The sequence below is a fragment of the Fusarium oxysporum genome, chromosome II (genome assembly GCF_013085055.1).
Source record: "Fusarium oxysporum Fo47 chromosome II, complete sequence".
NCBI classification, from domain to species: Eukaryota; Fungi; Ascomycota; class Sordariomycetes; order Hypocreales; family Nectriaceae; genus Fusarium; species Fusarium oxysporum.
Window position 1 is genome coordinate 5208672 of NC_072841.1, and position 22357 is coordinate 5231028.

The window sequence follows — 22357 nt, forward strand, 5'->3', positions numbered from 1 at the left end:
GACCGAAGAATCCCTTTACCAGGTTGTCTAATTAGAAATTGGGACCAACCTCAAACTGACGTTGTCATCGGAGTCACTTGGAGAGGTTCTGTCTAATCGTGATGGTAATTGGACGGTATGGACGGAGTGATCACAAGGAAACCAATGGCCTACCGCTGCTTGCCAATCCACAAGGTGGCTTTTACGGACAATTATGTTGGTGTACGCCTTCTTCTACACCGTCCCACGGACTGGGTCGCCTTAGAATTATGAACCTTGAGGAATACCTAAATCATGAGCTACGTATGTCAATTGCAGTTAAGGCCTGTAGCTGAGAGCTTATGTTCACCATACAGAACTTAGAGCAGGGTTTGGATGTGTAATCTCTGGTTTTACTCGATTAATGAAATAAATTAATTAATCTATATAGAAGGAACATCTACATAAACAGACTAATTTACGTTAGAGAGATGTGCTTGTTGAGGTGTATGTAGTGAACGCTGTGTTGAAACGCTAGCCATTCTGATGTTAGGTACCTCCAGAAAGACGTGTTTTTCCCATGTGTAGTTATAGCATTTAAACACAAGTGTACCCCACCTCCTAGACTAAGTTCAAACACAGTAAGCATCAAAATGGGATGACAGCTGCATATAGCTCATAGACCCATTCATGGAAACCGCCTTGCCATCTTGCTGAAGCCCACCCCCGGGAATGTAAACGAGGCCCCCAACGGAAGCTGCCTGGGTTCCGTGACGAGGGACCGCCATGGGATTTAGTTCGGTCCACTGCTGTGACTCCGTATCAAAAGCCTCGGACTGGTTGAACACGCCGGTAGAAGTGTCTGGGTTTCCTTCCCCACCAAAGGCGTAGAACTTGTCTCCAACCGCGGCACCGTAGATACCACCTCGGGAAACTGGCATGTGAGCTGCACTAGACTTCCATCCAGTTTCCTGGTTGGTCAGATCAAGTTCAAAGACCGTGTCACGGGTGTTCATCTGACCAAACCATCTGCCACCCACGACGTAAAAGGTGTCGCCGATCACAGCGCCTGTACCGTGTTGGCGGCTCTCTGGCAGCTCGGCTGCATTCGCCACAACCCTTTGCCATTGGCCTGAAGTCGTGTTGAAAGATACGACAGTATTGACAGCGTCTTGATAGGTATCCTGAAGCACAGTCATACCGCCAGCGAGATAGATCATCTCGTTGTAGACACCAACAATGGAGCTTCCCTTCTCCGTGCCATTGGGCATTGGGGCCAGGTCGCTCCAGGTATCTGCAGTGACATCGTAAACATAAGAGGATGCAGAAGCTACCCAGTTCATGGATACGCCCGCAACAGCTGGGCCATCAACCAACCCGCCAAGCAAGTACAGCTTATTGCCCACGACAGCAACGTTTGGGTGATTGACTTTACGAGGGACAGCGGACTTGGTGCTCCACGTGTCCGAAGGGATGTCATAAAACTGCAGCAAATCGGTCATCTCCGTGCCGCTGCCTACGACAACAATGCCGCCCAAGATGGCAATTGTCTCATTGCTTATGGCGACAGTGCCGTGTTCCTGACGTGCAGTTGGGATTGGGGCAAGGTTGATCCATTCGTTAGACTTGCAGGCCGAGGCTGTTGCAGAAACGTTGAAGAGGCTAAAAACAGCAAATAGGAGGGCGGGCGCTGAAGGACGCATGATTTCGTTTATTTTTAGGAGTTGAAAATAGGATAATATGTTAAGAACTGAGATGTTTTGAGCGTTTGGCTTTCCTGTTCTTACTCACTGCGGGTTATGCAACTCTTAAGTAGCTCTCCCTGGAAATCGGGCCTTGCAAGCAGTTGCTGTCGTCGTCATCGTCGTCGTCGTCGTCGTCGTCGTTGCTGTTGTTCTTAACAGTTGCTAAATTAATTTCATTCCTGAAGGTGCTTAATCAGCGGCGTGAATGAGATATACCCACATACTCATCGTATTAACTCCGGAGAACAAGGACCGCTGCCTCCTAGAATAGGGTTAAGGATGCTGATTAGAATAATTTGCAGGGTGGTGACTACAGTCTTAGCTTTGGGTCTATTCCGCGTTTTCTCTAGTCTTGTGACACTACCTGATACCAGTAGGAACGAGAACCGCTTCTGCTTCGAGGGTTCCCATCCAGGAGATTGGCAGGTGCCTGGTAATTATGTAATAAGTTATAATTTCACAGACGCATATCCCTGGATGAATGGACACAAGTCGGTGACTAATGAATTATGTATCGAGATCCTGATTGAGTTAAAGTGAAGAGTCACTACTGCACTATATTGAATATGTCTCAAGTTAGGGGGACGGAGAACAGGTTCCAAGTTCATCTTAAGATCGATAGCTCAAATGACTTTCAGCTTACTTCTCTTTTGGGCAAAGGGTATATCTCCTATTTAGAGTAAATATCTTATATAATTTAGATATTGGCCTAGAAAGCATAATTAGGAAAGAAGGAAAAGAAAAAGAAACCTAATTATAATAAATAGTATAATGTAATTGATATTAAAATATAAGTTAAAGAGTAATAAGTTTATTAGTAGGCATAAAGAATTATTTAAATTATATATAGGTCGGTTTGAAGACACAGCAAAGAAAATACATTAAGGACAGTCTGCTAGGTATGGACGGTCAGCTTTCACTAAGCTGTCCTAAGTCCTTTATATTTAAGAGCTATGTTAAATTAAAAAGAGTTATAACTCCTATTTAAGAGATATCTTATAATAGTCCTTTAGGCATATCTAAGGTCTTTAGTAACTATATACTCGCAGGCAGTTATTATAAATCATTTTAAAGTACATCGGAAAAAGGCTTAAAAGCCCTTATTTATAGATTACTAAAACTTTCTAATATATTTTTAAAATAGCCTATGCCAAAAACTGCGCATTGACTTTAGCCAATATAATTAATTAACATCGTTTATATCCAGCCTAGCTGTGAATATTTGACCTGGAAATGATAGTATTTATGTCAATGCCTACTATCAAATGTATGGATTAAATCGTCTACTCGCCATCGACTAAAATAGCTTCGCCCAGCGCCATCCTCCTGCTATACCTCGAGCAAGGACAAATGTAGCAAAGGCAGATATATATAAGATCCCCGCAAAGACAATTAGTCCCCTATATGAATTATCGCCTGCCTCGAGGATCGCACCAGCAATGGGGATACCGGTCAAAGCACCAAAGCTGGCGATAAAAAATGCGGTTCCGGTTCTTTTTCCAATATCTTCAATCATGGAAACCTGACTTATACAGACAGGCGTAAGGCTTATAGCTGCCCCAGACCAGAAACCATAAAGCAGAGTGAAAGAAGTCGTTCTCGCTTCCTCTCCAGCGGCTTTTAGCCAGAGTGTCAGAATAAGTGCAGCGCATACAAACGAAGTAATACACATCGTGTTGAAAGTGCCAAATCTATCTGCGACGTATCCAGGCAACGCCCGACCGGGAACTGCACCGACGTTGAGCAGGGTGTTGAGAAGATAGGCTTTCTGAGAGTTAAAGCCGTAATGCATGGCATAGGCGGAAATGTATGAGTATGGAATAAAGACCGCAAACTCGATAAGAAACACTGCGACCGTAGTGCTCGCGAATTTGACATCTGCTAGAGCTTTGAGGTCGATGGATGCTCCTGCTTTCTTGTTTGAGGGTAACCGCTTTCGGAGAAGACAACATGCCAGAACTCCAGCTCCCATGTTGATGAGAGCTATAACCCGAATGGCCCAAGTGAAGCCGATCTTGGGCGCGAGGTATAGAATGACGAGAGGGAATACTATTCCTCCAATCCCTCCTGCAGTACATGCGAGTCCAGTGGCAAAGGCACGTCGCTTGCAAAACCAGTGCCCGATTGCTGCAAGACTGGGATTGAAAAGGAGGGATGCCGATATACCACCTAGGACACCGAACGAAAGCAGAAACTGATAGAACTCTTACAACAGCAGTAGATTAGCAAGAGAGCAGTGTCAGTTGAGTGTATGCGCATCTTACCTGTCGAGAAGCTCACAAACACCATCGAGAGAACCATACCAAAAGATCCCGGGATGATAAGCAGCTTGATATCGTGGGTATCGAAGATTGGGCCTGTCATGTGTCGTGACAATGAGCGATTAGTTAACAGATTGTTTGAAGAATGAAGAACTTACCAACTTGAGCACCACAGAAGTAGAGAAAAAAACCATAGCACCCAAAGATCCACCCTACCGTTGATTCGGGTAGGTGAGGCAGCTCGTTCTCAAGCACCCAAGCCTGGAGCACGGCGAGAGTATTGAGTAAGCCCATCGATGGAATCATAGCGAACCAGGCTCCTATAACAACTAGCCATGCCTCCAGCCCTCCTTCAGGGTATACTACGTCATCCTCATCAACCCTTGTCGATGAGTTCGACGTTCTTGGACGGATATTTGCCAACTCTCCAAGTGGATGGTTGTTGATGCTTAAATTTGCCATCGCGTACTTTAAACGGGGTTTTCTTGTAAAATATGAGGCTGACTGCTTGAGCTTTTGCGTCCCGCGGGTGGGCGATATGATCAAGCTTGATGTACTGCTGAGAATTGATGGGAAAGTAAGTAAGTTAAGTACTTGAGGTTTCCTAAGTTAGGATAAGAGATACTATTTAGTGCAGAAACCCTACCAAGAGAGTCCGAATACGAATACTGGTTCCTTTTAAAAAGGGTGGATTCATTAGTGGATCAGGTTGTTTGAAAGAGTTTTGATGAATGTAAAAGGAGGGCGCCAGGTAGCACTTAGTGCATTTAGCTATTTGACATTCGACCCGGCAGACGTGTTTCCGAGTGCTGTGCCCCACACCATTCGATTGATCTGCATGAGTTTGGAGGAGTTCGTCATACGGAGAGAATGGCAAGACGGATGCTTAAAGCAGAGCAAGGTCTGAATTTATTATGTAAAATAATAGCTTTCCTTATTTATCATGAAACAGTCATTTCCCTTATTTACAGTCTTAGTTCTCCAGGTTACCAGACAGCAGACAGGTTAGTTATTAACGGCTTTCCGAAAGTCAAACGCCAGGAACTAAGGACACTTATTAAGCATTGATTCTTACACGGTCAATGTTAATTACCTCCATCAACTGGTTCGTCTTGTTTGCTTCTCGGTGTGTACTAACTCGAATACCTGCAAAGTAGGAACCTGGTTCTTGGTACGTATTCCTTGTCATTAGCTTCGAGCTGCACAGTAGGATGGATACTACGACGCTTAGAAGCCGAACCTGGAACTCCTATTTAACTTTTTGAAACATGATGCCTTATCGACAACGGGGAAGCAACTGCCTCTTCAACCTACTGACCAACATAGTGCAGAGCGTGTTAGAAGATAACCTTATAATCGACAAGGTACGATGCTCGCGGCGCTTTGGGTCCTTCTCAATGTGATCAACATGGTCATTGTACCAGGTGCGGCACTCGTTTTCAAACTCTTTCCCTGTCGCATTCAGTACTATGTTTCGATACCAATCCTCATGACATGGGAAAGTATCGTTATCCCACAAGTTATCGACAACAATTATCATCTCCTCAAAGCGATCTATATATAAATTACCACTACTAGTAACCTCAGAGACGAGAGCTGCCACTTCGACACCATTCTAGGAGGAAATTAGCTGACCGGTGCCCTTTCAGAATTAATCGAAGTTCTAGAGGCCTAGTCGAGGAAGTCAATAGCCCCATAAGGCAGAAGCGCTATGAAGCAGCGATTGTGGATTTTGACGTTACTGTTCTTAGCGAGGGCATCGATAGTACTGACATAGTAATCCTCACTAAGGACAAATGCCTTCAACGTCTGGTTAAGGGGATCCAGTCATTTGGTGGGGGAGTGACGTTCCGTTTAGCGCGCATAGCGAGACCATATATATTCAACCATCTCTTTCCATGACTCATCAGCAGTGGATAACTAAAACCAGCCCCTCTCTAAATTTACCCGCTGAATGGTTAATGTTGGTAATTATGACTTTAGTTTTCGACTCTGCCGACATCCACCATCGTCGAATTGTGACCTCGGCAAGCTTTACCCCGATTGTGTGTCCTGTCCCGTTTGAACGTGTAATGAGGTGCTGTGTACCTGTTCGAATGGCACCGCGTGATCTACTCCTCTACCCCATGCGCAATAATGGAACCGCTCCAGAAACCGAGGGTACCCTACCTGGGGTAAAATGACCTGATCGTCGGTAACCTAGACCAATGGCCCAAAATGCCACTTTGGTCTGGGATGGAGTGACAATGTGATCGCTGGTTGCGTGCTTGGCGAATGTATTAACTGAGTATCGTTGTGCAACATGGAAACAAGTCCTATCGTACTATAGATACGATGGCTGGCCTATGATAGTTCTATTCCCTATGGTATTATCTTTTAGTCTGTATATCTAATTGCCTGAAGTTTTATTGTTCTATGGCATAGCAAGTCATATTGTATTATTATTATGCTTAAGACTTAGGCCAAGCAGCAGCCTGGCGAGGCTATATTGCCAGATTTGCAGAGCGTTCTACCAAGTAACCCTGTGCGTATCGCTTACCCTCATCTATTTCCTTTTCCCCGCGACCGATGGTAGGACTCTGGAAGAAGTTAGCCAGACTTTCGGCGGTATCGACTTTAATGAAAGTGTTAACACTCGCGTCAGTGCCAAAAGAGAAACAACTGAGCTGGAGGAGCTTGCTTGAAATCGCGAAACTTTATGAATGTTGTGCAGAATCACGGAGCATAACTCTCGCCCGTCGTGGCCTACACTTTTAGGTGTAATATATGGCGCGTCTGTTCGCCGAGGGTCAGCAATATCAATGTCTTTTAACCGACAAGCAACGCCTAGAATTAAATCATTTGGTTGGAAGAAGGCGACAGTATCAGTGCTAGGTTTTTAATAGCTTGAGGCGGTATAATGTCTAAATAGTGAGCTAGAAGGGTTATTTGCAGTTGAGATACGTGGCTGAAAGCTTATAATCACCATACAGAACTTAATGATAGCTTGAGAATTCAGTTTATCTACAATTGTTTTTAGCGTCTACATCATCCGCGGTACTCATTTAATTTACCTGCTTGAAGTAAGTTTCGATTATATCGCCTATATTTATGAATGTGATTGGCACTCGGATGTAGTTTTGTAACAGATTTAGTACCGTCTGGCTGATAAAATTTCCAATTGCCGTATTGATACCGGTGGAATCGCCAAGCTCGATGATCACAACCTTGAAAATTCGGCCCATCTCTCACTACGGCTTGCTGAACAAGGGAGCACAATTCCGGATGTGGCCAGGGCCTTGCCGCATATACTGAAATAATTGCTAATGTTATACGCAGTGTTTTCCTGCCACCACTTAGTCGAAATATATTAATAATACTTGCTTTACCGTTGCGCCAGCTATTTCCGAGGCTACCCTGAGCTTGTGCCCGAGATTGTTATTGTTTGCAACATGGGGGCAGCGTGGTTTTTATAGTAGTTATCATAAGTAGATATTTTGTCTTTTATAAATTATAGCAATAATATCTAATTTAATTACATATATATATTAAATAGCAAGCAAATCTGCAAAGTAATAGTTAGTAAACCGTGCTATGCCTTATATTATATATAAATAGTAAGAAAGTAGTATTAAAGTATATGTATTATTATTATTAATTTAATTATATAAATATAAATTATAGTTAAAGAGAGAAAACCGGCAATATTTGCTATTTAATAAACATTACCTGATATAAACACTGCGGGTTAATGTTAATTCGGCATGCTCCGGCTATTCGCCGGACCTCGTTAACTATGCATTGCTATCTAGATAACTAAAACGTGAAACTAAACTCACTACTATTTCAATCTCACCCCACTGTCTCCTATACATTCCCCAATCTTACGACCTTAGTCACAACCAATCATCACGTCATTATTGGGCATGACTTCAAGTGTAAACGAAGATGTTGTTACAGGAAAAGCCAATTCCGGCCGCACTGCCTGTACAGAGTGTGCGCGCCGTAAGCAAAAGGCAAGTACCTAACAGTCCAGCCTCTATCAATTGGTCGCGTGGCTAATTTCAACACCAGTGCGACCGTAATTGGCCCTGTAATAACTGCCAAAAACGGAATGTAGCGAACAAATGTCAGTTCAGGTCCCTTGAACGCCAGAGTCCAGGTCAAAAGAAGCGCCCGATTGATACTGGAATTCGCAAGGAAACGATGGAAGACGAGTCTGGTGATGAAATGGATGAGGCGCAAGTGCTTCAAGTTTTGGGTTATGGTTCAGAATCCTTTTTCTCCAGGATTTGTATTCAAGCGAAGGTATGCTAAAGCATTCCTTTTTTAGAGAGAAAAAGAAAGGAAAAAAGAGAGCGACTAATACTAAATCAGAAAGAGAGGATTCCGCCGAGTCAACTTCGCATCGATCCTAATTCATGCCCACAATTACGACACGTTCTCGATGTACTTCCTACCCGATCATTCATGGGTAAGTTTCTGGAGACTGCCCAAATATCACCTGACGGCTTTTAAATCTCACGTTCAGACTCCCTTGTCAAAAACTTTCTCGACAACGTCAACTTTCACTATTACATCATCTACCCCTCGTCCTTCCTGGATGATTACCGGGACTGGTGGACCGATCGAATCTCAGGAGACCCCATTAAGTTACAATGGACATGTCTTCTCACTGTCATTTGTGCGTGCTCCGCTCAATATCTAAGTACCGAGTTACAAGGAAAGCTTGAGCATGAACTGGGTGAGAAGACGCAAGCACTCACCGAACGGTACCACCGAGTTTCTCGCGAGCTTTACAGCATCATTCCACCTGGAAGGAGTCATTTACATAGTGTGCAATACTTGCTACACTCATGTTATTGGTACAAGTCGGAAGCCCGGTTCATGGAGTGTTGGTATAGCTTATCCGCCGCTATTCGGGAAGCCCAGGAAATTGGTAGGGTTCAAATTCACGCCACCACCTGACAGCTCTAATGTATTTTCGCAGGCATCCATCAAGAAGCATCCATGCTCGGCATCTCTGACTTCGAACGCGAAATGTACCGACGAGTTTGGTGTGTGCTTGACACATGGGATTGGTGAGTACTCTATTGGTTATATAGCCAGCATATCTGACAAGTAATAGGCAAATGTCTGCACTGCTTTCGAGACCTCTGATGATAGATCGAACCTGTTGCAAAGTCGGTCTGCCTGAGCTGACCCTCGAAGGCACCACTCTATCGCCACTGCTACACCTGAAATTACAGTCTGAGCTTATTCGAAAGCTTTTTAACCGGTTTGGGCCTACCAGAAATGTTGTTGAGTCTGTCGACATTCAAGAGTATCAGAAAATGTTGGAAGACTGGATGATGAAGTTTCCACCGATATTTGACCTCGATAACCCGGATTATAGCCAGGACACTCTTTGCCCATGGATTCCGCTCCACCGCTATTACATTCACACTGTGGGGTATTCCATGATTCTGGATCCATTGCGTGTTCGTTTAGCCACATCCATCGATACGAAAACCGCATCCAAAATTGAGTTCCAAATAAGAACAGACGGCATCGACTACGCTTTGAAATTGATGGCTGTTCTTCGCGGATTCTTCAACCACGTTTGGCCTCGTGATGCTAAGTTCCACTTCGTCATATTTTCTATTTTTGACACATCTGCTTTATACTCGAGCATTCTAGTCCACGACGAAGATGGCTCAGTCCCCAAGCGTCAAGAAATGCTCGACTCATTTGACATGGCTGTGGACATGATTAAGCATTTAAGGACGATTGCTCCAAACTTTCAACTTTACTACAAAATCCTCCATCGACTACGCCTCAAGGTTCGGGGGAAGGTCTCTATGAATCCAAAAGTCACTGAACCACCACGCAAGTGTCTGAAATACACTGTTTCTAAATCGACATCGCTGCTTCCGGATATATGTGCCGCACCAAGCACCATCCCCACCTGCTACAACCAAAGCCCTGCTGTTGGCTCTCACACTGAAGAGTATACAGCCTCAATGGCTCGACTATCAAATGCCGGTCTTGGACCTGATCCACTAGCTCAACCGAATCATGGCTCTCAACCCTACCACCCCTCTCATAGCACACATTCAGTTCATGAGGCATCTATAGTCGGTCAACCACCCATGGTCCAGTCCAGTATGAGTAAGAACATTCAGTCTTTATCGAACCTTGATGATGGGAGTGTAGAGCAAGCTATGTTTGCATCTATATCTGAGGAGGAACTTGGAAATCTGGCCGAATTATGGAGATGGCAAGATCTGGATTTAGGCCTTATCGACCACTCAAACCCATGATATTTGGTGAAGAATGCAGGTTCAAGTAGTGGTTAAAATACGCATAGTAATATAATTCGTGTGCTAAATTTGGCTTGATGCGAACCTGAGATATGCCAGGATAACTGAAGGCCAATAGGCATTTAGAACTGTGAACCTTGAAAGGGTTGAAGGGCTTCGGCAACGTAAGTAGGTTAGAAACTATAGCAGGGTTTGTCGCATCATGCAGAGGATGTATGTTATATTTATATGATTTCTTTCTTTACTATTTTTATTAATAAAATAACAGCTGAAAGATACCTGTAAGCCTAATGCAGCTTTTTAAATAGTACAATAGCATAAAACTAAATAGTAAAGCGTCGATCCTTGCACCAAGGTATTTATTACTTATAATTGGACCCTAGTAAAGATTAAACAGCGACTAGATATACAGCTTAAACCAGTTAAGCATCTCAACTGGCTCCTTTGCAAAATAATTATAACCATCAAAGCGCCTGTCAGTATCCTCAATCCAGACCATTTTCTTTTCTTTACTTCCAAGTGCATCGAAGATTTGTTGGCTATCAGAGGTATCGATCAAAGTATCTCTGCGAACCTGAGCGAAAAGGGTCGGAACTGTTACATTCTTGGCCAAAGGCAGCGGAGTCAGTTCCGCCAACCAGAAGCCGGTAAGTTCATGGATGCGCTTATCAAATACGGCGACAGTGGCCTCCTTATCGAGGCCGGAGTTGATAGCTCCCTTCTCAACAAAGGCGTGCCCAGAGACAGCTTGGAGAAGAATCATGGCCTTGATGGTCTTGAAGTACTCTGGGAAGTGTGTCATTGCGTGGATGGTGGCGTTTCCGCCCAAGCAGCGGCTGAGAAGACCAATACTGTTGTTTTTTGTTTCGGGGCGAGACAGGGCATATTTTATAGACCCAACAACATCGCGGGCTTCATAATATCCCAAAGCGCCGCACAAGCCGCCGGAACCACTAGCACTAATGCCATGGTTGCGAAGGTCGTAACAAATGATGTTGTAACCGGCATCATGTAAGTTCTTATAGTCAGGAAGAAAGTTGACCTCAAAACCGCCAAAACCACCATATCCCTCCAGGTGGCCAGGAAAACCATATCGGTTGCAAGTCATTGGGCGGTTGGCGATAATGAGCTTCTGTGAATTTAATGCAGGGATGAACCATCCTTGTATAACGGTTCCATCGAGAGACGGAAAGAAGATGTCCTCGAATTTCATACCGTACTCGTCCGGGCGGCGGAGAATAGGGGAGCGCTGCCCAGTTTTGAAGAGCTGGGCGTAGCCCTCGACGAATTTGTTTATAGCTTCGGTCGACGACATCTTCAAAAAGAATTAGAACACAAAATTGCTTGTATAGAGTCTGTTGCACTGTATAGTTGAGATTTTATAGAGTTACAGGATTACTTTACACTGGTTAGTAGTATCCCTTTTATTCTCTTCTAAGAGGCGTTTTCGGCCGACTCTTGTCGGTATCTACCTGAGTGATCGGGATGGAGAACAACGCTAAGCACTTAAAGTATGATATCATAATGACCGCTTTCGGCAAGTGCCGAGATAAGCAACACCGCCCGAAAATTCTGTAAAGTAGTTAGACTTTCTGGTTTGCGATTGGATTGACATAACTAGTCTCTGCGGCATTCGTTATAAGTGGCGTCTGCGTCCTTGGCTGTATTAGTCAAAAATGGATTCCAAGGGCCGAAAAGATGCCAAAAGTCCGCCGAATCTCGGATTTGTCACAAGTTACACTGCTGCTGCGATATATTTTAAAATAAATGATGGTACTCAACCGATTGGTACGCTTGGTAATCTTTAAATGGGGATACGAGCCTGGAGGGTCTCTCGTCAGGACCCCAACCAAGTTGTGTGCCCGCTGGGCAAAGGCAGAGGCCATGATCTCGATTACGACTACGGATGCACCGATGGCTGGTGCTGGAGGAACTGCGGTGGTCCGTCAAACTATTTGCTGAGAGAAAGCCGTGGTATTGGCTTGAGTATGAATCAGGAAATGGAAGATAGACCCAGTGTAGAAGGCGGCAAGATTGTAAATGGTCGTATAATAACAACCAGCCGTATTGCGCTAAGAAGATGAACGGCTGCGGAGAGTGCGGCTGCGGCTGAGAAGCACCTACAATTATATTCCAACCTCAGCTCATGAAGCCTTCTTCGACTCATTCCACGCATATTGAGTTACCGTTTGGCATATTCTATATACGCTTCAGAGTTGCCTCTACTTTGATTACAGTCTTTTCGACTAGTATTAAATCTATTATTTTCTACTTATTTCAGGCTCATGGTAATTTGCCACCTGATGAATGTGAAACTGTAACGACGTGATGGAGGCATGTGGCTCTAGGATGTAAAGCTGTTATAGATTAGTCATACTTAAGAGCCCCAGTGGCTGAGAAGTAGGATTTATGTCTTCTATGTGTAAAACATATCCTAACAGCCATTTCCAGTACAGTGTCAAATATGTTCGCTAATCTGAAATTTAATAGTTATTTTATATCAGAACCATTGACCCCTTCTACGATCTTCGGCTTAGATTCCATGGAAGATCAGGATTCGGTGGCAGAACAAAGCTAACCCGACCTGTCAGTGCAATTCTCACATACCCATCCGTAGACTTACCTGTTCTGTCTGTTTGCCAGACCTTCATACATAAGATACCACGCCGTGAATGAAACCAACAAGCCAGTCACACCGCCGCACTTGAGGAGCACGTTGTTAGGAGCTCCCGACTCTTCAGTGCAGAGGTTAGCCACCCCAAGGAAGAGCCAGGTGCAATTGACAAGAAGGCAAAGCGTCAGAGAAAAGACATTCGACTTCATAGAACACAGAGTTATAGCCACTGAGAAGATGAAAAATCCCTACAGAATGTGAGTTTTGGATTGCTCTGGGGTAGGTAAATGAAGCAGTGACCTACCATAAGAAATAGTCCGTTGGCATGGTTGTAGTCGGCAAGACTGGGGTAAGCATCCCTGACGTGGAAGCTGGGGATCAGACTAATGGCAAAAGAGATCCAGAAACAGCCATACGAGCAGGCAATAGTGGCGCTGACTGTATTGCCATTGGCGATATCCCTAATCAAAGCATGAGAATCCACCTGTAAACATGCTGTATTAAATGAACAACCACTCACCACATGCCAGAAAGTAATTGAGCGAGGCCTCCATAAGCCAGAGCTGGTCCAATGACAATATTGGGAACAGTCACGCCGTGAACATTGAGATTGACCAAGGCTGTTAAAAACGTCGCGAAGGCAAATCCAGAGAGACCAAGGGGACCAGCATCACCAAATTTCTGGCGAAATTCAACATCCTTTTGTCGAGCAGCTTCTTGTTGGGCTGTGGCTGCGCCATAAGGCTTTGTCTCAGAGCCATCCTCTTGTGCGGACCAGAAAGCTGCCTCTTTGTCTCCACTCGATCGGTCCACTTCGGTTCGTGCGGGCGACATTTTTCGTGTTTTCTCAGACAACGAGACTAAGATTTTGTCGCAAAGAAATAAAAAGAGATTCAGAGATCGCAGTAAAGATAAAAGTTAAGGCAAGAAGAAAGGGGATCTCGCCGAAGCTTGTTTCTCTTTTCAGTGGAGGCAGTGGATGCAGTGGGTCTCCGGAGTAAAGAAAAAAATTTACGTCTTAGTTTTTGATGTCTAGGCCAATAGAAGGCAAGGGCGAGGTTCGAAATTAACTGTAATCTGCTCACTATTTGTGTTTCTGAGCCTAATCGGATTGCCAAGCATATCGCCATCGCCAAGAGCATGCATATCTATAGAAAGTCCCCGCTAGGCAAAACGATATTGTAGCTAATGTAGCTTTCTTAGTACGTAACGCGAACATAGATGGTGTGACTTGCGGAGAGTCGAAGTTTTGATCTCAAAAACAAAGCAAGTCTATCAATTAAAGGTTTTATTTACTAACCTTTAAGAAATTCTGCCCTGTATACTCTTAACGCTTGCATGGTCTAGATTTATTCCTTGAATTGGGCTTCCTTCTACGGTGTAGCTGTCTATTCGTTTTGGACACCCTACGAATCTGAGCTAACTAGTTGAGGAAGTGCAGCCCGTAGTACCCGGCAAAATCCAGCCAAAAGCGCCGCAGCCCGCCGCTCGCCGATGCATTAACATCGTTAAATAGCTAGAATACCCTAAAGTTGTGATTTAAAATCTATCCATGGCAGGTAATTGGGTTATTAGAAATATAGATTAAGGAGATAAAATTAGAATGAGGATTAACACAACTAATTGCCTATCCGTGTTACTTATTTTTTTTTTTTTTTTTTTTTTTTTTTGGCAAGGTCATAACTAATATATCTACGTCATGTTTCTTCATGGGTAATAAGAGAGGCTTACCTGCATCCCTATTTATGGATATCTCAGATTTGCGGTAAAGGAGTGGCTATGCATGGCCTACCTATCTGCCTCCTGAGCAACCGAGTTCATATTGAGTAGTAGTCCTGCAGTGGCATTGCGCTTTATCTTAGTAGTGAATACTAAATTACTCGGAGACGAAACTCAAGTATACCAAAATCCATTTCCGTTTCTAGAGCTGAGCTCCTGCCGCTCTAAGCTGAGTTGGTGCTGAGCTCGGGCTGAGGAGGCCTGAGTTGATGTTGGGGTGGGCTGAGCTTGGGTTGAGGTGCCTGCACGAGCCCACTTTTGGGATCGCATGCCCGCCCCAGATCTGGGACAACGCCCTGTTTATGGCAACGGTTAGATTTGCCCGCATCAGTTAGGAACCAACTATCACACTCTGGCATATTAACCAAGACTAAGGAAGATGGTTTTATACTACTTATACTAAATATGCTTAAACTAAGTTTATTTAACTTCTTTAATGACTTATAGCTAAACATTATAAATAAGAGAGCTACTATAGCGCATTATGCATGAAGCATGTCGAGCCCAGCTATTTCATGAGCATGCTATCAGATCCTTCCAACTTTGTGCGGCTATAATCGCCATGCTTGGTAGACCCGTTGGGAATGTAGAAGCGCTTATCAATGCGACTGAAGGTTAAAAGACATAGAATGAGGATCTCGAGCATAAAGTTGAGAATGTAAAAGCACGCTTTGGAATGGTACCAGGCCGGGTTGGAGAGCTGTCGCGGGTGACTCCAGTTGGCACCCGCTTTGAAGCCTGCGGACAAGATACATATGCAGGATGATAGTGTCACTATCAATACTTTGGCCCTCATGCTCCCCTCCCCAAAACTCTCTTCATCCTGGCGCCGGGGCAAGGATATTGCAGTGAGAATATGGATGATGGGTAAGCAGGTAAAGACCAAGAGGTATGTTAAGGACGCGAGCTGGACATCACGACAGGAAGAGCGGACTGATTGGTTCTCTGAGTATAGCTGCACCACTACCGACACAATGGACATGATCAATGCTCCAGGGATCAGAGCATATGAAATCCTAGTGCCGACGCGTGGAATCGGGTGCCATCCGACCAGTGGTTGCTTGGCGCGGAGGACGCGTTGGGAGAGGACCATGTTTAGAATGTAGATGAGCAGGATACCGGCATTCACCAAGATATTTGCTGCGATGGCCAGACGAGCATTGTGCTGTCGATTCGCCCAGGCAATGCGCAGGACGAGCGTTGTAACTCGTGCCATGGAGAAGCCAAACAGGACGCCGGATAGTATGAATTTGTGGTTGCGTCGCCGATTCTTCTGGAAGATTGTCATGTTGGTGGCGGCAAAACATATATAGAGGATGATGAAGACGGCGCAAATAGAGGTGTCGATTTCGTTGTTGGGGACACCGCCGAAGCCAGCTGTATTCGGTGGGTGCAAACTGGCACGTTTTTCCAGTGATGAGAGCATGCTGGAGAGCCAAGTAATGTAGGGTATCAGAAATCAATGTGGACAGATGAGAACTGCTGATTCTTGGTTCCAGTAATGTCGTCTTGTTGGATGATTTATGTAATTCGATTCAATAAAGTACGGAGATGGCCGATCGTGGATCGCGATGTTCATCCAAACCAAAACTGGTTAGCCACTTGGCGACTATCCCCTAAAACAGGAAAGCGCAATCGGACGCTCATCTGGCCCGGCCTCCGCGGCTTAGAATTTCGTCCGGTCGTCCGCATTATCTTTGCCTTCTCACCCTTACATCACTACACATTACTCCCTGGAATCTCGACTCTGATACCTAGCACCGTAGTTAGTGCCTCTTTTAAACGTTCTTAACGTCGTATCCAGGCCTGTCTCGGCCGTTTTTCGCCAAATCTCACCCGGGCCTCATGCTTGCACAGCAGAGCCCGTCAGTCCGGAAAGGCACTAAGAGTTGCAGAGAGTGTATGTTTCTTCTGTACCTCGAGCAACCCTGGGGCCTAATTTCCACGCAGGCAGGAGACGAAAAGTCCGCTGTGTCCGAATCCCCGAGGATTCGCCGACCTGCCGACAATGTGTCGAGCGGAATACCTCGTGCCTCGCTCAAATATCGAGTTCCCGCACACGACAGGCGCGGCACCTACCCTCACGATACCGGATCACACAGCTCGAATCCCACGTTGAGCGACTAACCAAGACCATTAACGATATTCAAGTCAAACTCGGGGGCGATCCTTCTCTTCAATTAGAGCAGGAAATCGATCGATCGCCTGTTAGCGACGGTTCCGATGCCGAATCCACCGACTCCGAGGGCCTCATCGCGGAGGAATCCTCTCACCTGCGCTCGCTTTTCCACAACGACATCCTCAGCTTCGACAGAAATCAGCAACATGAACGAGCTCTGGAGCGACGGAAGAAAGCCTCTGCTACATTATGCGAGCGTGTGCGACCGGCGCTACAACGATTGATTCCAGCTAAGGACGAAACCGCAGAAATGTTGGTAATCACTTACGACTGGATGCACATGTTAGCTTCGCTACTACCGCAGCCGGCCTCGCCCAACTCGCATCACGCATTGCTTGGAAGATACGATGAGATGTGCCAGCCAGATGTCGACGTTGTTGACCTTGCTTCTTGGCTTTTGACAGTGGCTATTACGGCTCAGCAAATCCCCCAACAAAGTAACGACACAGGGCCATCGCCCCTTAGCTCTCGAAAACGGTTGAACTTCTCGCGAGCCGTATCGGAGGCCGTTGAAAGTCTGGTTCTCAGCCACGACTGGCTAGTCGGTACCATTGCTGGCCTCGGACTGGGCTTACATTTTGTCCGTCTGTAAGTTAGGGCCACCGAGCTCTCTGAGGACTATCAATATCCTCGTACCTATTATATCTAACAGGAATCAGACTAATGGGCCGCGGAGACCTTCATGGGGCCTGGTTGAAGCTGCGGCATTTCATCGCACTTGGTGAGCTGATGGGCTTACCAAAGGCGGCGCAATCAGCTCGGCAAAAGAAGTTCAATGGGGTTGTAAACGAGGACACTGCAAGAAAGGCACAGGTATGGGAGCTCATGTGCACTATCGACCGCATGGTAGGCATGTTTGTCAATCTCCCTCCTTACACAAGACGCTTTTCGAACACGGCACCCTTTCCTATCATGGTAGATGGCGTCGTTCAACCTTCTATATATATCAGTCGGCTTATGGATATCACCCCTGAAGTTTTTGGTCACGACGATATCAGCGGGGGGCAAGATTCGAAGTCAAAGTCATACACAGCTGCATTGGAAGTTGCCCGTCAAGCAAGGGCGTTGGCTGGCGAAGCACCCAAGTCTTGGTGGGCCATTGACATGGACGACGATCTCAAACCAGATCACATAGTTCAATTTGTCCACTATTGTATACTCATGAAAGCGCATCTTCCGACCGTTCTCCGACAGGAAAGAAGCCAGGAGTACGGATACAGCCGCTTCGCCTGCATTGACGCCTGTAAAGCTGTCGCTCACAGGTATCAGTTCATTCGCCGGAAACTACCTTCTGGGTTCTTCAGTCTCAACGTGCTCGATCTCCAGGCATTTACAGCCGTGGTGCTGCTACTACTCATGTCCCACAGCTCTCCGTTGCCGGATTTCCAAATCTTTCAGATTGACAAATCTGGCATAGAGGGTGTAGTGGCCGAAGTTCTCCAGCTCATGGAAGAGAAGTCGGCTGAGGGTCCGGGGTCGGATTTTGCGCATCGTGGCGCTCACACAATTCGATGTCTCTGTGATCTTTTCAAGCAGGACGAGAATGGAGGCAATTCCGTAAATGAAATGACAGCCAACGTGCCACTCATAGGCAGAATTCGAGTTCGTCGCAATACGCAAACGTCACAGAATCTCAACACGCAAAGGCAGGCATCATCGAACCAAGTACTGCAGGTTGCGGGCTGGAACCCCAAGGAGCAGTTTGTGCCTACCGCCTACAATCCTCAGCTGGATGCAGCAGCTTGCCTTCAGAACTCTGCCATGACTGTTCCCATAGTACCAGAGTTTCAGTGGGATCAATTGTTATGGTCAGTCGAGGATCCAAGCGAGAGCCTCTTTGACGACGCGATTTGGAGTGACGGATTTGGCCAACCTGCGATGTGGCAGAATATGTATTAGAACTTCTGATTTGATCAGGCGTAGGCACTGGCTATACTTGCAAGGAGCAACTTGCCCGTAATACAGACCTAGCGCGTGGTCAAGCTAGGTGGCGATATTAATCGGCACCTTAGCTATCTTGGAATTAATTGAATCAATGTAATTCGCACGCAAGCTGTTTGCGGCCCAAATCCCAGCTCATTGAATCCGTGAACGAAGTCTTAACTAACTGCAACGAAAGATGAAAACTCACCCTATCCTAATAAATCCAAATTAATTCTCAAGCCTAGAACTCCTCTCAAGTTATTAATAGTCGAATGAACTTTGATTGTTGGTGTTAATCAACTAAGATATTGAAGATGTCGTCTCAGGACGGGGCTTACTTTCTTCCTGTTCAGAAGACCCCATACCTCGCCAACGACCCCACGATCGGGCAATACATCAATCAGCCAAACCCATTTTTGTTTCTGGTACCATATGCGGATATGTGACCGGTACGAGCCGAGTGTTGGAGTTTATAGCAACCTCAACCTTGCCAACTTTGGGCTGGAAGCCATTCTCAAAAGTAAAGTCGTCGATGTACGAGATGGGCTTGGAAGAGCTGCATGCTCGAACAATGAAGCAGATTCAACAGCTGAAGAGGAGACATCCAGAGTATTGTCGGCTCGTGCTTTCGGCGGCTACCCTTGCATATCGTCCAATTCACTTACTTGAGCTGAGCGTGCTATCCGGATTGCCGAAGGATATTTCAGACCACTCCGAAAGAATGCAGACAATCATCAGGATGTGGGGGTCATTCCTCACCATGCGAGATGACCAAGTCTACATTGTTCACTAGTCGGCTAAAGACTACTTAAATGGCAAGGGAGCCTCAATCTTGTCGTCTGATCACCCAGGCGTCGATCACAAAAAATTCCTGACCTCGCAGGAGGCAGCCACTATAGTCTTCCCGTCGGGTCGCGCCCAGGGCCATCGCAACATATTCCTGCGGTCGATAGAAGCCACGTCAAAAACACTCAAGCGGAACATCTACGGCCTGCGCTATCCCGGATTCTCCATTGACAAACTCGATATTCCAAGCCCAGATCCGCTGACATCCGTTCGTACTCTTGCGTCTTTTGGATCGACCATCTCTGCGAGGCCCCCAACAAGTACTCTCAGAGTCAGGGCGACCTCCGAGATAGCGGCCCAGTTCACAGATTTCTTGAAGGTTACCTGCTCTATTGGATTGAAGCTTCAAGTCTGTCTGGGACGATGTTCGATATAGTACACACAATAGGAAGCCTGGAAAGACTCATGAAGGTAAGTCTCGCACCTCAACAATATTGAACATCTCTACCGGACTGCAGACAGTGCCCGGCGAGTCTAGCCTACTTTCACTGACACTCGATGCACATCGGTTTCTTCTTCATAACGGGTTGGTAATCAGGACAATCATCGTATGGCACCGAGGCGCTAATTAGTGTCGCTATTAGAAAGAGTCCAATAAGTCCCACTTATTTGACCTCACTCGAGATGCACGCCGGTTCATCTTATCACACGGGTGGGCGATAAGGAACGCGCCTCTTCAGGTATATGCATCGGCGCTTATCTTTAGTCCTAGGCGGAGCATAACGAGAAAGATTTTCGAAGGACAAGGGCTAAATTGGATTACAACAAAACCAGCTATGGCAGAGGATTGGGATCCATGCCTGGCGACGCTCGAGAGCCACAGCGATTAGGTTAAGTCGGTGGCCTTCTCTTTCAGCACGATGCAGTGTCTCCACTTAAATACCCAGATACTGTCTATCTCTTTGACCGGCACAAGACTGCAAAAGGTATCTTACCCCGCTTTTTTGCAGGTACCTGCGGGGTACATAGAGTTCCCGTCAGACAGCTTCTTCTTTCAACACCACCAAAATCATTAAAATCCTCATATAAATTGACCATAATAAGTCTCAATTAAAACGATGAGCTCTCAAGAGATACAAGATTATATAGATGATCATAGCTTTGATAGCCGGCCTTTTGCCGCAGCTGCTAATGATCCCACTGAGCCACCTAACCTTCCGCCCGAAGAGGGCCGCGGTGATCATTTTCAACCTTTCAATATAGAAGATCGTGATTTTCAGATCAACCCTCTGCCCTAGCAACCACTTGAACTATTCCAGCTTTTTGTACCTATTTCCCTTGTATAGTCATGGGTCGGATATACCGAAGACTGGGCTTTTTTTTGCGCTCTTAACGGCGTTATTGACAGCTGGAATACCCCCCTTTCCGACCACTCGCGCTTGAACGCTTGGGAAGGCATCTCCACCGCACAGGCATATGTATGGCTTGGTATCCTTATTTACCTAGGAATTCATAGGGAAATATCCCTTGAGGACCATTGGAAGGCCCCTAGCCTAGGAGATCAGCGCCCCTTTTATCCATTTATGAAGTTTATGCCGTTACAGAAGTTCGAGCTGATTACACGGTATTTCCGCACTTTTAATCACACCAATCTCGATGTGAGCGATGAGAAGGATCTTCCAAAGACCTTCCAAGCGGCTGAAGAGTGGTCTGAGTATATATAAAGGGTGTCTATTGAGCTCTATCTTCCAGGGACTAATCTGACTGTAGATGAGTGCATGGTGCCGTTTACAGGCAGATCAAAAGAGACAACGCTCGTCAAAGGAAAGCCTACGCCGATGGGGTTTAAAATCTGGGTTATTGTGCAACAGGGCTACTTTCTGCAGTGGCTTTGGTATGTAAAGGCATCACCAGTTACGGCTATAATAGTCAAGCTAGAGGCGCCGACGCCGTACGGCAAGAAGGGAAAGCTACGGACCGAGATCCCTCTTAGCAATATACAGAGCGTCGTAGTTCACCTACTGAAAAGGCTGATAACAGCGATATATCACGTCTTCACAGATAACCTCTTCTCCTCACCGCAGCTCTTCCGCCTCCTTCGGCAGCTTGGTCACGGGGCCACAGGCACAGCACGCCCTAATTGCGGTATCACCACCGTGATGAAGCAGATAAAAGAGACCGGGAAGAAGCCTGATGGTATGCCTTTAGTATATAATAAGGTGTATTTGATCCCGACAAAGGATAAACAGGTATAGACAAATTTACCTATATTTCCCTTACTAATCTGTCTCTTTCCCTTCCCTCTAGGTCCTTCAAGTCGCTTGGAAGGATAGCTCTGTGGTCCTCTTCCTTATAACTGTGCACGGCGAAGCCCCTCTTAACCGCATACCAAAAAAGAGGAAGTTACCTGCCAAAAGAGGCATAAAGGCAGAGGCATAACGCCTAAAGGAGGTCTTCAACGGAGATCAGGCTAGGATAATCCCTATTCCTTCTGTTGCCGCTCAGTATAACGATGAAATGAATCACGTGGATCGCGGTGATCAGATAAGATCCTATACCTCATATCAGCATCGTTTCCGGCGCGGTCCTTGGCAGGCATTGCTTTAGTCTTTCCTCCTTGATGTTGCACTTGCGAATAGCTTCATTTTACAGAAGAAGACCCGGCAGCCTCATTGGAAGCCCTATAGCACGCTTCGAGATTGGAAAGAGGCTATTTATAACGCCATTTTCAACAAGTACGGCACCGATAGCGGCATAAGGAAGAGATGCCGTACAGGGAAGGAAGAAGACAGCGAGGATCTTGAAGCACGGCAAATTCACCTACAAAGAGA

The 22357-nt window shown here is 45.9% G+C and overlaps 8 protein-coding genes across 8 annotated transcripts; 3 read left to right on the top strand and 5 right to left on the bottom strand.

Annotated features, from left to right (window-relative positions):
- Positions 1-590: 590 nt before the first annotated feature.
- FOBCDRAFT_270172 (uncharacterized protein) lies at positions 591-1661 on the bottom strand (the record flags this gene model as incomplete). The annotated part of the gene is made up of 1 exon (XM_031174948.2): positions 591-1661. The coding sequence occupies one exon, from the start codon at positions 1659-1661 to the stop codon at positions 591-593; it is 1071 nt and encodes a 356-aa protein (XP_031051733.2).
- Positions 1662-2886: 1225 nt separating this feature from the next.
- FOBCDRAFT_257795 (major facilitator superfamily domain-containing protein) lies at positions 2887-4509 on the bottom strand (the record flags this gene model as incomplete). Its single annotated transcript, XM_031174949.3, has 4 exons — positions 4123-4509; positions 3968-4060; positions 3039-3908; positions 2887-2930 (listed from the first exon to the last, which is right to left on the bottom strand). The coding sequence occupies exons 1-4, from the start codon at positions 4424-4426 to the stop codon at positions 2887-2889; spliced, it is 1311 nt and encodes a 436-aa protein (XP_031051734.3). The 5' UTR covers positions 4427-4509.
- A 3347-nt stretch (positions 4510-7856) lies between these two features.
- FOBCDRAFT_316358 (fungal-specific transcription factor domain-containing protein) lies at positions 7857-10287 on the top strand. The gene is made up of 6 exons (XM_031174950.3): positions 7857-7959; positions 8018-8251; positions 8321-8417; positions 8475-8882; positions 8934-9024; positions 9072-10287. Exons 1-6 carry the CDS (start codon positions 7870-7872, stop codon positions 10243-10245), a joined length of 2094 nt encoding a protein of 697 aa, XP_031051735.3. The 5' UTR covers positions 7857-7869; the 3' UTR covers positions 10246-10287.
- A 358-nt stretch (positions 10288-10645) lies between these two features.
- Positions 10646-11560, bottom strand: FOBCDRAFT_270175 (Alpha/Beta hydrolase protein; the record flags this gene model as incomplete). Its single annotated transcript, XM_031174951.2, has 1 exon — positions 10646-11560. One exon carries the CDS (start codon positions 11558-11560, stop codon positions 10646-10648), a length of 915 nt encoding a protein of 304 aa, XP_031051736.2.
- A 921-nt stretch (positions 11561-12481) lies between these two features.
- Positions 12482-13787, bottom strand: FOBCDRAFT_216431 (GPR1/FUN34/yaaH family-domain-containing protein). Its single transcript, XM_059609446.1, has 3 exons — positions 13380-13787; positions 13164-13320; positions 12482-13107 (listed from the first exon to the last, which is right to left on the bottom strand). Exons 1-3 carry the CDS (start codon positions 13691-13693, stop codon positions 12865-12867), a joined length of 714 nt encoding a protein of 237 aa, XP_059464283.1. The 5' UTR covers positions 13694-13787; the 3' UTR covers positions 12482-12864.
- Positions 13788-15146: 1359 nt separating this feature from the next.
- FOBCDRAFT_257798 (uncharacterized protein) lies at positions 15147-16064 on the bottom strand (the record flags this gene model as incomplete). The annotated part of the gene is made up of 1 exon (XM_031174954.2): positions 15147-16064. One exon carries the CDS (start codon positions 16062-16064, stop codon positions 15147-15149), a length of 918 nt encoding a protein of 305 aa, XP_031051739.2.
- Positions 16065-16360: 296 nt separating this feature from the next.
- On the top strand, positions 16361-18791 carry FOBCDRAFT_216434 (uncharacterized protein). The gene is made up of 3 exons (XM_031174955.3): positions 16361-16538; positions 16589-17405; positions 17477-18791. Exons 1-3 carry the CDS (start codon positions 16484-16486, stop codon positions 18714-18716), a joined length of 2112 nt encoding a protein of 703 aa, XP_031051740.2. The 5' UTR covers positions 16361-16483; the 3' UTR covers positions 18717-18791.
- A 381-nt stretch (positions 18792-19172) lies between these two features.
- Positions 19173-19962, top strand: FOBCDRAFT_197794 (uncharacterized protein; the record flags this gene model as incomplete). Its single annotated transcript, XM_059608888.1, has 2 exons — positions 19173-19349; positions 19534-19962. 2 exons carry the CDS (start codon positions 19173-19175, stop codon positions 19960-19962), a joined length of 606 nt encoding a protein of 201 aa, XP_059464284.1.
- Positions 19963-22357: the final 2395 nt, after the last annotated feature.

Excerpts from the sequence above, each read along its gene's own strand:
- FOBCDRAFT_316358 (XM_031174950.3), top strand. The coding sequence starts at position 7,870 with ATGACTTCAAGTGTAAACGAAGATGTTGTTACAGGAAAAGCCAATTCC. Across the intron at positions 7,960-8,017 it reads GTGCGCGCCGTAAGCAAAAG|TGCGACCGTAATTGGCCCTG; the intron begins GCAAGTACCTAA and ends TTTCAACACCAG. Across the intron at positions 8,883-8,933 it reads TCGGGAAGCCCAGGAAATTG|GCATCCATCAAGAAGCATCC; the intron begins GTAGGGTTCAAA and ends GTATTTTCGCAG.
- FOBCDRAFT_216434 (XM_031174955.3), top strand. The coding sequence starts at position 16,484 with ATGCTTGCACAGCAGAGCCCGTCAGTCCGGAAAGGCACTAAGAGTTGC. Across the intron at positions 16,539-16,588 it reads CACTAAGAGTTGCAGAGAGT|GCAGGAGACGAAAAGTCCGC; the intron begins GTATGTTTCTTC and ends ATTTCCACGCAG. Across the intron at positions 17,406-17,476 it reads GGCTTACATTTTGTCCGTCT|ACTAATGGGCCGCGGAGACC; the intron begins GTAAGTTAGGGC and ends AACAGGAATCAG.
- FOBCDRAFT_216431 (XM_059609446.1), bottom strand. The coding sequence starts at position 13,693 with ATGTCGCCCGCACGAACCGAAGTGGACCGATCGAGTGGAGACAAAGAG. Across the intron at positions 13,321-13,379 it reads CAATTACTTTCTGGCATGTG|GGATATCGCCAATGGCAATA; the intron begins GTGAGTGGTTGT and ends TGCTTTGATTAG. Across the intron at positions 13,108-13,163 it reads CCAACGGACTATTTCTTATG|GGATTTTTCATCTTCTCAGT; the intron begins GTAGGTCACTGC and ends CACATTCTGTAG.